At 44.6% G+C, this 15,859-nt stretch overlaps 1 protein-coding gene across 3 annotated transcripts in view; it reads left to right on the top strand.

The window, feature by feature from the left end:
* Window positions 1-15,859, top strand: part of FBH1 (F-box DNA helicase 1) — a 110,762-nt gene that overhangs the window by 12,464 nt on the left and 82,439 nt on the right. For 2 of the 3 annotated variants that reach the window (XM_073589063.1, XM_073589062.1), the window contains exons 2-5: window positions 4,953-5,111; window positions 8,573-8,627; window positions 8,719-9,218; window positions 10,770-10,900. In XM_073589063.1, the coding sequence (XP_073445164.1) occupies window positions 5,061-5,111; window positions 8,573-8,627; window positions 8,719-9,218; window positions 10,770-10,900 (737 nt within the window). In that variant the 5' untranslated portion in view covers window positions 4,953-5,060. The remainder of the gene's footprint in view (window positions 1-4,952; window positions 5,112-8,572; window positions 8,628-8,718; window positions 9,219-10,769; window positions 10,901-15,859) is intronic. The other variant, XM_073589061.1, reaches the window with a different exon arrangement.

The raw sequence follows: 15,859 nt of genomic DNA, 5'->3' as shown, positions 1-15,859 counted from the left end.
CCAAAGTAAAAAAAGTTCACTTTGTGCTTTTAATACCGCCAGATCCAACACTGGATCATGACAGTCATGCTCCGAGGCGGCTTGTGGGGGGGATCTTCATGTGGTGCTCTGATTACATATGCATCTGTATGGGCTAATGACAGGAGATTATATAATCTATCTATATCTTCATTTTTATAGCGCCATTTATTCCATGGTGCTTTACATGTGGAAAAGGGGTATAAAAAGACAAGTACAATAAACATGAGAAGGCACACACAAGTACAAAAGGAGAGAGGACCCTGCCCGCGAAGGCTCACAGTCTACAGGGGATGGGTGAGGATACACTAAAAGAGGGTAGAGCTGTTCATGTGGCGGTTCAGTAGACTGAGAATCACTGCAGAATGTAGTCTTTCCGGAATAGGTGGTCTTCAGGTTCCTTTTGAAGGTTTCCGTGGTAGGCGAACGTCTGATGTGTTGGGGTAGAGCGTTCCAGAGTATGGGGGAAGCACGGGAGAAGTCTTGTATGCTGTTGTGGGAAGAAGAGATAAGAGGGGAGTAGAGAAGGAGATCTTGAGAGGATCGAAGGTTGTGTGTGGGTAAATACCAGGAGATCACGTCACAGATGTATGGAGGTGACAGGTTGTGAATGGCATTGTATGTCATAGTTGGAGTATTAAACTGGAGCCTCTTGACTATAGGAAGCCAGTGAATGGCTTGGCAGAGAGGAGAGGCTGGGGAATAATGGGGAGACAGGTGGATTAGTCGGGCAGCCGAGTTTAGGATAGATTGGAGTGGTGCTAGAGGGGAGGCCAGAGAGTAGGAGGTTGCAATAGTCGAGGCGGGAGATGATGAGGGCGTGCACGTGTAAGGGGGTAAGATATGATGTCTCTCATGCCTCCATTCCCTCTGATTGTCTTCCAGTTCTTAATGTTTACAGTTGTGTTTTTGTGATTGCCTGCGGTACTGGTAAATTTATAATTATGTTTTACCGCTCATTGCTCATGGTATTGCCACTTGAATGTGTTATCATTATATAGAAAATTGTATATATTGCCTTGTGTTCCTGTATGATAATATTGAATATATATTATGTGTTCTTTGTGTATGTACAATCAGGGAAAGTTAGTTCATCCTTCTTGGGACATTAGAGGACTGCACTCTTAGTACATAGTTCCTCCATAGACCGGGTAGTTGTAATTATGTTGTTGACCACTAAATGGGGACATGCTAGTGGGGCTTGATAGGAGATTCATAGAGGGTTAATTATAGGAGGGGCTGCTGAGAATTAAGGTTAGTGCTGAAGAGTGGTTTAGTCAGGCGGGGCCAGGGTGTCCAAGTGTCCACATGGGCTATAGGCCCGGACAGTTTGGCAGTCACGTAACGTTAAGTCGTTATAGCCCATGTAACCCACGGCCACTGCAGGTCTTAGCAGTGGGTCAGAACATGAAAAGGAAGATATGGCGTCTTACCGCCTGGCCAATGCTTTTAGGGCAGAAGGTGGCTGGACTAAGGAGATGAAAGGAGTTGGAGCTTCGATGAGATCGGTACAGACGGGCCGGATGCTTCACCAGGGGTCACCAAGCGTAATGATTGATGAATTCATGTCTGGGGCGAAACAGGCTGAAGGAAATGTTATTATAGTGAGGTTAGGCCTGGAAGGAACTGGGAAGTAGCCTAGTACGGTCCGGTCCGGGCGTGTACTGCACAGAAGTGACAACATGCAAGGGAAAGATCAGGAAGCAAGCAAATGTTATAATGTCCCAACTGCGGATGTAACATGCAAAATCCTAAGTAAAAAAAAGTGTTAAAGTTGTTTCGGACTGTGTCTCCATTGAAAAGGGTCGCCTAGAAGAGGGACCGTTATGGCCTGGGAAGTGCCCGGGTGAATATGAATCTGGAGATGCAGGTATGCTGAGGAGCATAGTATTGTTTAATGTAGGGGAAGGACTGGACACAGATACCACCGGTATACAGGTCACGACTACAGTCCTGTCCTTCCCTTACACACAAGCGTTTTTGCAATTTCTTGGTCAAGGAATGTACGGATACTGGAAGTATTTTTGAATTGGAGTCGGCAGGAGGAGGCAAGGGCTTGGATATGTTGCTTGAAAGAGAGGACTGAGTCGAGGATCACCCCGTGGCATCGAACATGCGGGACTGGGGAAAGTGAGCAGCCATTGACGATGATGGATAGGTCTGGTGGACGGGTAGAGTGAGATGGGGGAAAGATGATGAATTCTGTTTTGTCCATGTTCAGTATTAGAAAGCGAGCAGAAAAGAAAGATGAAATAGTGGACAGACATTGTGGGATTTTGGTCAGTAAGGAGGTGATGTTAGGTGAAGATAGGTAGATCTGCATATCATTGGCATAGAGATGGTACTGGAAACCATGTGATTCTATGAGCTGTCCCAGGCCGAAGGTGTAGATGGACAAGAGTAGGGGTCCTGGAACTGAGCCTTTTGGGGAACACCGACAGACAGGGGGCGAGGTGCGGAGGTGGCCAAATCTGTAATGCCCAGAGATGAGAAAATCTGTAACAAGAGGGAATGGTCTACAGTGTCAAAGGCAGAAGACAGGTCCAGGAGGAGGACAGAGTAGTGTCGCTTGTTCTTAGATAGGTCATTGGTGACTTTTAGTTAGGACGGTTTCAGTTGAGTGATGTGGTTGGAAGCCAGATTGTAACCAGTCAAAGAGGGAGCAGGAGGAGAGGTGGGAGGACAGTTGAAGATGGACATGCTGTTCCAGTAGTTTTGAGGCATATGGGAGAAGTGATATTGGGTGATACTTAGCCACAGAGGCTGGATCAAGGGAGGACTTTTTGAAGATGGGTATGATTGAGGCATGTTTGGAGGATGATGGGAAGACACCATTTGTAAGTGAAAGGTTGAAGAGATGTGTTAGGTTGGGATGAAGACTGTGGCGAGGTTAGGGATGAGGTGGGCCAGGAGTGGGTTAAGCCTGCAAGTAGTGAGATGTGATCTTGACAGAAGGCTGGAGAGCTGATCTTCTGTCATGGTGGAGAATCTGGTTTTGGAAGAACAGGGCTGAGCAGTTAAGAGGAGGGGCACTGGGGACTACGGGCCAAAGCTTTCTCGGATGGTGTCGATTTTCTGGTTAAAGAAAGAGGCAAAGCCTTCAGCAGAAATGAGAGGAGAGGGAGGCGGTGCTGGGGGACATAGTAGAGAATTGAAAGTGTTGAAAAGCTGTTTAGAGTTGTGACAAAGGGAGGATATGAGAGATGAGAAGTTTGTTTTGCAGCAGTGAGTGTTAACTTGAAGCTGGTGAGGGACTGCTTGTATGCGGAAAAGTGTTCAGCAGAACGGGATCTCTTCCATCTCCGCTCAGCAAACCTTTAAGCCCATCTCAGTTCTTTGGTCAGACTGGTCAGCTATCATGGTTGCCTGTTGATTGTACGAGTTTTGCTGTGCGTGAGGAGGGCGGCTGAATCGAGTGTTGCTGTTATTGTGGTGTTATAAAAAGGGGGAGCAGCATCTGTGTCATGTAAGGAAGCAATGTCTGTACGAGGGAGAAGGGACTCAGAGTGAGTGTAAATTGAGGTGTTTGAGATTTCTGCAAGGGTGAGTGAGCTTGTGGAGTAGGGGTTGCGCACTAGGAGAGAAGAGGGAAGAGAATATCAGTGGGTTGTGGTCAGACGGGGAGGGGTGAGTTAGTGAGGTTAGCAAGAGAATAGAGGCGGGTGAAGATAAGGTCCAGCGTGTGGCCATCTTTGTGAGTGGCCGTGGAGGACCATTGAGTGAGGCCAAAGGAGGCAGTCAGTGATAAAAGTTTAGAGGCAGCTGACATGGAAGTGTCAATGGGGATGTTGAAGTCACTCATGATGATAGTGGGAATGTCAGCAGAAAGGAAATGAAGTAGCCAGGAGGTGAAGTGGTCGAGGAAGGTGGAGATGGCTAGTTCTGGGGGGCGGTAGATGACAGCCAGCTGGAGGTTGGAAGGGGAGTAGATGCGGACGGAGTGCTCCTCAAACGAGGGAAGAGTAGTGGAGGGAGGTAGAGGAATTGGGGTAAAGGAGCAGGTATCGGATAGGAGCATGCCAAGTTCTCTACCACGTTTGTTGCTGGGGCGATGGGTGTGAGAGAGATGGAATCCTCCATATGAAAGTGCAGCTGGAGAGGCTGAGTCAGTGGGGGTGAGCCAGGTTTCAGTGATGCCAAGCAAGAAGAGTTTGTTAGTGATAAAGAGGTCATGGATATAGGGCAGTTTGTTGCCGACAGAGTGTGCGTTCCACAATGCTCCAGGTAGGGGGAATGGGGGCTGGATGAATGGGTATGAGGTTATCATGGTTGCGAAAACTTGTTGAGAATCGTGGCAGGGTGCTAAAAATGAGCATGGGGATGTATTGAGGAGGGCCAGGATTTGGGGATATGTAGCCAGCAATGAGGAGGAGCAGACAGAGGGTCAGAATGTGGGAGCAGGATAGGACATGATGCGGCCGTGTGTGTGTGTGTATGTATGTATGTGTGTGTATATATATATATATATATATATATATATATATATATATATACTGTCCACGCCCAGCTCAAGAGTTTAGGTGTTTCTTTCACTCTGGTGTCGTTTCTCCGTTATTTCTAAGTCTTTAGACGAAGACATTCCAAAAACTCATCTCTAAAGACGCGCACAGACTCGAACTCCATTCCGTGAAGCAGGAGATGCATGTAGAATATCCAAAATGGAGTCAGGATAGATAAATCTAGATCTTGCTCTCACGAGGGTCATGTTTGAATCCCCATAAGGTTTATTTATTTTTTCAATGAATGATTAGTTTCTTATGCATTTTCCAAAGGTAAAAAAAATTACGTCTGTCTAGCAAGAGTTCTGATGGTAACCAAGCCGAGTAATCTCTCCATTCATCCTGTTCTTTGGACCAGAGCCTGTTTACCTATACATTGATAGTGACTTGCAGAAGTATGGTAACATTTAACTGTAAAATCTTCTTGCTTAACAGTGAAAAGACGGAAGCATCTTACAGAAAAAGATTGTCAGGTGCTGGCACAGAGCACAGAAAGTGTGTGCTCCCTCACTCAGCCTTTCAACCAATGGAAAACCAGGCAAGATGTGCACAGAGGCCTGTATCCGCGTAGCAGGATCGAAAGAGGCTTCCGAGGTAGGCGCCTCCCCTGTATCACATCAACTCTATTTCTGAATGTAACAACGGAGACTATTATTTTTCTTTGCTTGGAATTCTATTTTTCTTCCATTTGTGGGGTAAATGTTTCATTTAGAAGTGAGGTGTACCCATAGGATCAGTAACCTGATATATGTCAAGTGTCCAGTTTACACAAAGAACACTGTAAACATTTGAGGCAGCAGTGACTAAAAGAATGCTTTAAAAAGAAAAATCTGTTTTTGATTTAATTCATATCAATTAACAAAATGCAAAGTGAATGATTAGAAAGTACATTTAAATCAGTATTTGGTGTGACTGTCCATTGTCTTCAAATTAGCATAAATTCTTCTAGTTACGCTTGCACTTATTCAGGCATTTTGTAGGACTATAGTTGGGTATAAGAGAAACAAGTTATACCCAGCAGGTGTTAAGGTCATTTTCGTATGTAGGTTGACAGTCATTAGCTGAAACCAAAACGACTGTGTAGGAGGCTTAAAACTGGTGAGAAACCGCCAGAACCCAACAAAGGTAAGATGGTTTCATGTCACGGGTTCTAAACCATGTCAAAGCTGAGCACCGCAACAAGACACAGTTATTCTGTGTCAGCAAAATTTCAAAGCATATGTATTGTAACCAGTGACTAGGTTCCATTATGCCTGATGAGGACGCCGGTCTGACGTGGAAACATGTTCCATGGACTCTACCTTCCATTTCATACGTGTTTTTGTTTGTTTGTTTTTTTAACGTGTTCTCCTTGCATGTGCTGTGACTGTCACACAGCCATGACACATGCAGCTGCGGCGCCGATCAGCTGATCAGCCGGAGCGCTCCATGTAGCCGGGTTCCCTTTGCAGCTTATTCGGTAAGCGCTATAAGCAGGGACCTGGACAAATTCACTTAACTCTAGTGCTGACGCCATTTCAGCGGTGTCGGCACTGGCTCTCCCGGGTATCCCTGCGGCCACATCACTCTCCCCTCCTGAAATCTGGAGCAAGTCAGAGCTGGTCTCTAACTTTTTCCAGATGATTTGTCCAAAGCGGGGAAAAGGGAAGCGGACACTGGTTGGCCACAGGGATCCAGGGTGAGGCAGTGCTGATGCCGCTGGAACGGAGCCAGCGCCTAAGATGAGTATAGGTGTTATTTTTAGTAGTGGAAACATGATGATTGAGAAGGGGTTGTCCAAGTTGGGGACAACACCTTTAGTTAAAATGTCTGAATGCGTGCTCTACATGCTCAGTTGTGAAATCCACTAATGAGTATGCCCTAAGTTATTTCTCCCTCAAAAAGCCTGATGAAGCACTTTTGATAAGTAAGTTTGTTATTAAGTTATTTCTATATATGAAGGAGTCTGAACTTTAGCTGCCCTAATTATAATAAAAATGAAGACATCAGGAAGGGAGAGGAGGAATGTTTGTGTGTTCAGGATCCTACCCCACCTTTCCCCCCAAAAATTTGTGGTGTGTTTTTTTTTTTTTTTTTCTTCAGGAATCTGTCAGTAGATTTTTAAATCCCAAAGTGCCATCATCATAGTAGAATTACCTGTAAGGATGCATGAGCATATAAAATAAATCGTTCATAGTTATCGAGAAAATTGTGGCTACTTCTTTTTTCTCAGTAGTCATCTGTGCACCGTATACTATCTCTTTGATTTTTTTTTTTTTTTTTTTGTTTTATTTTTGCAGCCATTAATAATTTCCAATGTATCTGTAAAAAAAATGATGCTATACTTCTCTGCATGGCATCGAATATCCCCCCTACACACACATGCATGTTCCGTCAGTGAGAATAATTGCTCATCTGCACTGCCGTGCTGATTTTTTTTTTATTCACGGACAGCACTCCGACCAAAACTACAGTCTTGTGAATGAGCCTTAATGATGATTACTTCCTTACCTTTTTATATTACAAGTCTGCGCCTCCAGCCGCAATATTTTCTGCAAATGAGATTTATCTGCATTTACAGCTCTTGCCTTTCTTTCCTCCCGGCTCCAGCCCTCTACCAGTGATGAACAGGTTGACATCTCGCTTAGGCGCCATCATTCCAGGAGGCCTCACATGCAGTCATGTCCTGATGAAGTTACGCAAACCAGAATACCTCCATGAATGATGGCGCCTGCGCAGGATGTCAGTCTCTTCGACCAGCTTTCACTCCTGAGATCATTTACAGTTGTGATGCATGCACAGATGGAAAGTCTGGCTCTCTGTACGTCATCAGAGCATTATTTTGCATCCTTTGCCCCCAGAATGAATGATAACACAACATATTATCTGGGGTAGGAGACGGCACACAGATGAATGACCTGTCAATCACTGTCAGGAAGCCGACACTGGGATGAGAAGGTCAGAGAAGCCAGATAGAGTACGAACCAAGCCCCCGCACTTGCAATCTCAGGGGCATGAGAAAAAGCTGATTACAAGACAAGGATGACATGGATTGTTAATCTAAAATTATGGAAGTAATCATCATTACATGTAGTTTACTGTGATGGCATTACATTACTGTGAGGTCTAAAAACCTGCTGGCTGGTTCCCTTTAAAGCTAAAGAGGGTGCATTCCTACGGGCTCAACTCCACTTTAGCTCCGACTCAAAACCCTTCTCTTTCTGTTTGTTTTAGTTGCCTGTAATAGAAATTCTCTTTTATAATGGCTGAGATTGTGTTGGGCTATGCATTTAACAATTTACCCAAACTGGACAAGCAGGAAACCCCATCATTTCTTACTGCAGTTCTTTATTTCAATGTCCACTTCTGTGAAGATGCCAATATAGGAGACTCCACTCAGTATCCGCACATGGATGTGACCAAAGGAGCGGCATCTTGAGTCTATTATTGTAGGGACCCCTGCGTCCTTTATTTACTTCTCCTATCCCTGAGCTGTAGGGGTCTTTTAGTGGAGAGCTGGGATAAGTAATGATGGGGATCTTGTCTGCCTGTTAAAGGCCTGTCACACTAAGCGATATCGCTAGCAATATCGCTATAACGTCACTGGTTTTTGTGACGTTATAGTGATATTGCTAGCGATATCGCTGTGTGTGATACTTACCTACGACCGGCTCCCCTGCTGATTATCGCTGATCGCGCGAGAACGGGCTGGGTCGTTTCTCGTCGTCAGCTTCCTGCTGGGCTTCCTGTGGCGCCGATGAGCGACGCGTGGACGCGGGCGGGAGGACGTCAGGATCGCCTCGTCTGACAGGTAAGTAGCGACCCCCGACCGCTGCTATGTCGCTGGTGAGATCTGCCTGTGTGGCAGCTCACTAGCGACCACTTAGCGATGCACCAGCGATCCTGACCGCGTCATATCGCTGGTCGGGATCACTGGTGCATCGCTAAGTGTGACAGTACCCTTAGAATACATGTCTATGGCATTTTTCGATGATCTACTGATCTATAGCATGCCCTATACAGTACAGATTGTTATGATGCAGTTAGAGTTGGTTTTCTTCTTTTTTTTTTTTCAGCTCCACTGCAAAATAAGTGACAAAACAAAAATTCTCCTACATCTGTCTAGTTTCTGTAAGTGATCTTTGCCTGCACACTCCAGTAATCTATAACTTTTACTGGAATATGTACTTATTTGCAATGTATTTCCTTTCTATTCCTATAGGTAAAGGAAGAAAAGCAAGCTCTTCTTTCAGTCCTTCACATGGTGATATAAGCACAGATCAGTCCACTAGCAGGAGCCATACGCCCGAGATGGCAGAGGATGTGCCTTGTGCCGTAGATGAGGCCTCTGTTGAGATTGACAGTGATAATGATGTGTCTCCATCAGATCCCATCTTCAGTAGGAAAAGGCCATTTTCTTCCATAGAAAGGACAAGTCCCTATTCAAATGCACATGGCCACGGAGAGGACGTTCGGTCATCGTCCAGCGATTTCTTTGAGGAGGACGATGATGATGAAATGAGTCTCATGCTGGACTCACTGTCTGCATCTTGTTATGGACTGTTGGGTGTGACCGACCAGAACTATGCATCATGTGGGCACATAAACCAATTCCCTGCTGAGCTGCTGCAACGTATATTCGGCTTCCTTCCAATTGTGGACCTCTATCACAATGTCAGCTTGGTTTGTCGTAAATGGAAGTCCTTGGTCCATGACCCCCTGGTTTGTACATGGTTTTTAGTGTAAAGATTCTTTTGACTTAAAGGGAACCTGACATCAAAAAATGGTCTATTAATCTGACCCCAGGCACAATTGCATGATAACGGCAATGGTGTTTGGAGATTAACTATGTTTTGTGGTTTCATAATAGTTCTAAATTAAAAACTTGCCCCCCCCCCCCCGTGCGCATAGAACAGTTACCCAGAGTCATCATGGCGGTGTGGCATCCTGGCCAAGTCACCGAGAGCTCTGATGTCACCAGACTAGAGCAATCAATCAACAGGAAGGGGTGGTTTTGTTTTTTGCCAAAGGATAACCGACTTCCAGGGTCCTGTACTGCCTGATGATGACGATGGGGTGTACCTACAGCAGCCACTCGTGCTGCGAGCAGTGAGTGTAATTGCTCCCAACACACCGGCTTGAATGAAATCCGGCCGCTTCAAGGAGAAACTGTTAATTTTCTCACGGGTCCTGCATTTTCAATAGTGCAGCCGGGCACCTCCGTAACCCAAACCTGCAAATTAACCCCATAGCTATATCTTAAGTGTTCTTTGATCGAATAAATCTTTTTGTATACGTTATGTGAGATCTTACAGAAACCATGCAGGTTAGGCATCAGCTGTTTCACATGTATTCATGCCTTGAACCAGGTAACCACCCCCTTAAATACTGTTTAACTTTATTCACTGATAAAATGATCCGTTCCTTGTACAAGAGGTTTAGTGAACATGCACGCTCTTTAAAGACGGGTAAAGTTCCGCCACAACTCATTGATAGCATGTGGCCTGAGTATGATGGTGATCCTGGGCTCATGTGGTTTATGTTTTGAACCAGTGCCATCAATAGGAGGAGATCGACTCAAGATATTGTTGAGGAGAAAGCCAAATTGACACTGAAATCGGGTATTAGGTTCTCTGACCAAAATGATGTGAGTCCATTTTATAATCGGTACTACTATGTTCAAGTTGTTTTTATTAAAGTGTAATTGACATAAATTAAATACCATCAATTTGGTTTTATATATATCTAAGATCTTCTATTTAAGATCGGCTGCAGTGCTCTCTAGAGGCAGGATAGATCAGGATCTTCAGGGGGTTGCACATGTTGTTCTTCCAGGTCTTCACGTGGGGTGGATCTGCGTGTGTGCATTTGATCCAACTCAAGTTGTGATATTAGCTTTCTCTTTATGATATTGAAACATTGGGTGACTAGTTGTTTCTCAGTCAGTGGACATGCAGGTCTTATATCCATCCAAAGTTTCCTCATACGCTTCACATATCCTCTCTCATTTGATCTGCTGTTATAGTAGCATTTCATCAGATCCAGGCTCTCTTGCCTTGTCCATGAATGGTTTGTTCCAGTAGCCCATTTGTAATATATCTCTCTCACGTGTCAGTGGTGCAGCTGTTACCGCTCTGTGTAAGTGTAGCATCAAACGGCTTCTGTCCTTTTCTGTTTTCTTTAGATCTGCACGATCAAACTGTTTTTTTTCCCTTTATTTAGTGATTTCCTCTTATTTATTATATTCTTGTAACTTCCTGTTTATTTTTTCAGTTTATTAGATGGAAGAAATTGTATCACCGGTATCTTGCAAAAGATGCACAGGCTATAGTGGAAGTTGATGATGATCTTAAGAAGAATGGTATAACTGCAGACAACCCCCTCTGTATACTACATCTAGTAAAGTAAGTTTTATGCTCCATCTTCTTTGATCTTATTCTGCTTCCTCACAATGGAAACTCACCACTAACAAACCTACCATTAGTGCATAAGTGACCTGACTTTCTTTACATGGATCTCTAGCGAGATAAATAATACCCACATTCATTCAGTAAAGCCAGTTGCTCTGTTTTTGCATTTTAAAGGGGTATTCCTGCTATTAGAATTTTCCACCCATTTATGGGAAAAGTGATTAAATATTGGATCTAGGGAAATCCAATGGTCACCAATTGCAGTGGGGAAGAGCGGCTGTCAAACATGCTGTCTTCATACCAGTGATAGTTTAATGGGGAGGCATGCTGACCCGATCCACGCTATTTCCCCCTACTCTGATCAGCCAAGAAGACCTTGCATATTACAGTTGTGGCTATAAAATATAAAGCAATGCTTGTTCTCTAATAGCTTCATGCTATAATCTTTCAGTTATTGTACTGATATCAGTTAATGAATTTATACATAAAGCATTAAAGGTTGATTTTTCAACAGTAAGTAAAGGGGGTTTTACACATAGCGATATCGCTAAAGCATCACCGATTTGGTGATGCATCGGCGATATCGCTAGCGATATCGCTATGTGTGATACCTCCAACCGGCTCCCTCGCTGTCCATCGCTGATCGCACAGCTCCATTTCTCGTCGTGCGCTTCCTACTGGCGCCGACGAGCGACGCATGGACGTGGACAGAGGACATTAGGATCGCCGCGTCTGAAAGGTAAGTATCGTCCGCTGTATCGCTGCTGCATCACTGTGAGATCTGCCTGTGTGGAAGATCACTAGCGACCATTTAGTGATGCACCAGTGATCCTGACCGGGTCATATTGCTGGTCGGGATCGCTGGTGCATTGCTAAATGTAAAGGGGCCTTTATGCCTTATCCAATGAATAGAGGATGTTACTGATTACTGGGGACTCAACCACTGGGACACCCAGCAATCCGGAGAATGGGGCTGTAATACTCCTGCAGAACGTTGTATTTGAAGGAGCGCACATTGAGCATGCGCACTTCCACTCTGAAGACCCCCAGCAATCAGTAATTTATCCCCTATTCTACAGAGAAAAAATGACTACTTAGGGAATTACTTTTTAATGTAATACAGGAGTGCACAACCTTTTTTAATGTTGGGGCCTCACTGGCATCTTTTTCTACTTTTTAGGTTTTATTACGACCCAATGAACTGCTTTGTGTCATGCTAACATGGCATTGGTACTCAAATGGTGGCTAAATAATGAAATTCTCATGTATACCCACTCACTTTCAGAATTTCTCATTATTCCCTAACTGTTGCTGTTGGGGTCCTATTCTCTTTAGTGGTACGCATCGCTCACATATCAGACACGCAGCATTCGCATATCGGAAGCAGGCAGCACACACATACCGCTCATATCTGTAGTAGTTCATCATAGACTAGGTCCCCTTCTTTCCCAGCAATGATGGCTTAATAACACAGCCATCATCTGCCTCTAACAGATGCAAGTAGAGCGAAGCTGCTCCCGTAGCTGTTTAACCTGTTAAATGTCAGCGATTGTTCTAACTGCCCATCACCCCTCTCACCCTCCCTTACCCCCGCAACACGACTGCAGGGTGCCAATGAGTTGCCCGGAGAGCCATGAGTGTACTGAAGATCCCTGGGCCTGTTATGATGGTGCTTCTATGAAAGCCAGCCCGTGACCCGTGCTTATAAAAAAAACGTGACTTTTGCTATACATAGAAATACTGCATTATTACTATGTATAGTACAAGCAATTGGCCAATGGCAAGTTCAAATTTCTTAAGGGGAGCTACAAATTACAGTGGAAAGTGTTGTCAAAGTGTGTTGTTTTTTCCTTAATAAAAAAAAAAAGTTCAAATCGCCTTCTACCTCCCAATATTAGTAAAAGTCTAATCTATCAAAATATAAAAGTAACTCAATTGGTTAATACTGTAATGAGGAAAAAAAATCAAAACCTCAATTTAAATTTCCTCCCCACTTTTCTTGGCCACCGCAATACTATGAAAAATGAAATATGAAATGTTCAAAACATCATATCTACCCTGAAAGTGTGTGTATGTAATACATTTTACATATTACAGCGGCATGTAAAAGTTTGGGCACCCCTATCAAAATTACTGTTAACTTTTCAAAATAAGCAAATTGAAGATGAAATGATCTCTAGAAGGACTAAAGTTAAATGACACATTTCCTTTGTATTTTAGGCAAATAAAAAAATATATTGTCCATTTCTTACATTTTAAAAATAACAAAAATTAAGATGAGCTGATGCAAACGTTTGGTAGATATTTGTGTGCTCAGATAACTTTGAACGAGGTTACAGACCTTAATTAGCCTGTTAAAGGTATACCGTATTTTGCAGTTTATAAGACGCATCGGGATTATAAGACGCACCCCAAATTTTGAGGAGAAAAATAGGAAAAAAAAACTTTTTTTTTAATAATCCTTCTTAAAATCCATGCATCTTATTGCTTACTGGGAGTGGTAGCTGCGGTGAAGCAGGATCCCAGGATCCCACTGATGGCGGAGGCAGTAGTGGGGTGATGCTGCAGACCCCAGACTGGGAGAAAGGGGTGTTCGGATGTGCGATGCTGCGGGTGTTCGGTGGTGCGGGCGCTCCTCCGACATTTTGAGAAAGCCCGGAGCCCTCACACTTCCATGGTTTACTATGCAGTGGACTCCGTGAAAATGGCTGCTGGGGGCAGCACATGCGCAGATGTAGATCTTGGCGCTGAGAAATCATCTCCCAAGACCTTGTTGCCAAGATCTCCATCTGCGCATGCGCCGCCCCCAGCAACCATAAATCATGGAAGTGTGGGGGTTCCCGGCTTTCACAAAATGTCGGCGGAGCTCCTGCACCTTCAAACACCCGCAGCATCGCACATCCGAACACCCCCTCATCCCAGCCTGCAGCAACTCTTCTCAAGCAGTGACCCCGGGACCCTGCTCCACCATGTCTGGTAAGGTATATTCGCATATTAGACGCACCCCCGCTTTCCCTCAAATTTGGGGGGAAAAAGTGCGTCTTATAATCCGAAAAATACTGTAGCTTGTTCGCCATGTCACCATGATAACTATCAGGGCCTCCTCCCTCTGCCTGCTTTTGTAAATGCTGCGATAGCTGTCGATCGCAGCATTTAGCGGGTTATACTGGTCGTGAGTACTGGGTGTCAGCTATCATATCAGCTGAACACCCGGCGGCAATCGCGCAGCTGTTGTCTGTGCAAAATTGCCTTGAAGCCGGGACATGTCAGCTGTTTTGAACAGCGAACATGTGCCCGCAATAGCCGCGGGCGGATCACAACTAGTTAAATGCCGCTGGCAAACGCTGACAGCGGCATTTAACAAGCGCTTCCTGCCATCGGGCCGGAAATGCACACATACCAGTTACCAGCGTCACGTGATCGCAGGTCACCAGTGTGTTGGCATGACAACCAGAGGTCTCCTGGAGACCTCTATGGTTGTTGATGCCAAATTGCTATGAGCGCCACCCGGTGGTCAGTGCTCATAGCAAGTCTGTAATTCTGCTACATAGAGGCGATCTGAGCATCGCCTCTGTAGCGGAGCCGATCGGGCTATTACAGCTTCTAGGCTCCCATGGAGGCTATTGAAGCATGCCAAAAGTTAAAGGGAATCTGTCACCCCATTTTAGCCCTATCAGCTGCCGGCACCGCCATCAAGGGCTTATCTACAGCATTCTGCACTGCTGTAGATAAGCCCCTGATGTAACCTGAAAGATAAGAAAATCAAGTTAGATTATACTCACCCTGGCGTCCGATCCAGTCTGATGGGTGCCACGGTCCGGCGCCTCCCATCTTCATACGATGCCATCCTCCTTCTTACTTCTGCCGCGACTCTGGCGCAGGCGTACTTTCTCTGCCCTGTTGAGGACAGAGTAAAGTACTGCAGTGCGCAGGCTCCGGACCTCTCTGACTTTTCCTGGCGCCTGCGCACTGCAGTACTTTACTCTGCCCTCAACAGGGCAGATAAAGTACGCCTGCGCCGGAGCTGCGTCAGAAGTAAGGAGGACGGCATCATATGAAAATGGGAGGCGCCAGACCAGACTGCGACACCCACTGCAGCCGACCGTGCCCCCCGTTAGATTATACTTAACGTGTTTTTCTTATCTTTCAGGTTACATTGGGGGCTTATCTACAGCATTACAGAATGGTGGTGCCGGCAGCTGATAGGGCTAAAATGGGGTGACAGATTCCCTTTAAAGAAAAATAGTTTTAAAAATATAAAAGTTCAAATCACCCCCCCTTTCGCCCTTTTCAAAATAAAACAATAAAAAAATCAAACATACACATATTAGGTATGGCTGTGTTCAGAATTGCCCGATCTATCGATAAAAAGAAAGGGATTAACCTGAAAAAAAATCAAAACGCCAGAATTACGTTTTTTTGGTCGGCACGACATTGCATTAAAATGCAATAATGGGCGACCAGAAAGCCATATCTGCACCAAAATGGTATAGTTAAAAAACGTCAGCTTGGTGCGCACTCAGCCAACCCGAGATCACGGAAAATGGAGATGCTACTGGTCGCAGAAAATGGCACAATTTTTTTTTTTTTTTTTTTTTTTTTTTTTTTTCTTCTTCTTAAAGCAAAGTTTAGAATTTTTTTTTCACCACCTAGATAAAAAAGAACCTAGACATGTTTGGTGTGTATGAACTCATAATGGCAGGTCAGGTTTTGCATATAGTGAACCTAGCAAAAAAGCCAAGCAAAAAACAAGTGTGGGATTGCACTTTTTTTTGCAATTTCACCGCACTTGGAATTTTTTTCCCAGTTTTCTAGTACATGACATGGTAAAACCAATGGTGTTGTTCAAAAGTACAACTCGTCCCGCAAAAAAATAAGCCCTCACACAGCCATATTGACGGAAAAATAAAAAAGCTATGGCTCTGGGAAGAAGGGGAGTGAAAAACGCAAAAC

The sequence above is a fragment of the Dendrobates tinctorius genome, unplaced genomic scaffold (genome assembly GCF_039654945.1).
Source record: "Dendrobates tinctorius isolate UK_male_01 unplaced genomic scaffold, ASM3965494v1 ptg000105l, whole genome shotgun sequence".
Taxonomy (NCBI): Eukaryota; Metazoa; Chordata; class Amphibia; order Anura; family Dendrobatidae; genus Dendrobates; species Dendrobates tinctorius.
Note: the sequence above shows the minus strand (reverse complement) of the source record. Positions and strands in the feature narration are given on the sequence as shown.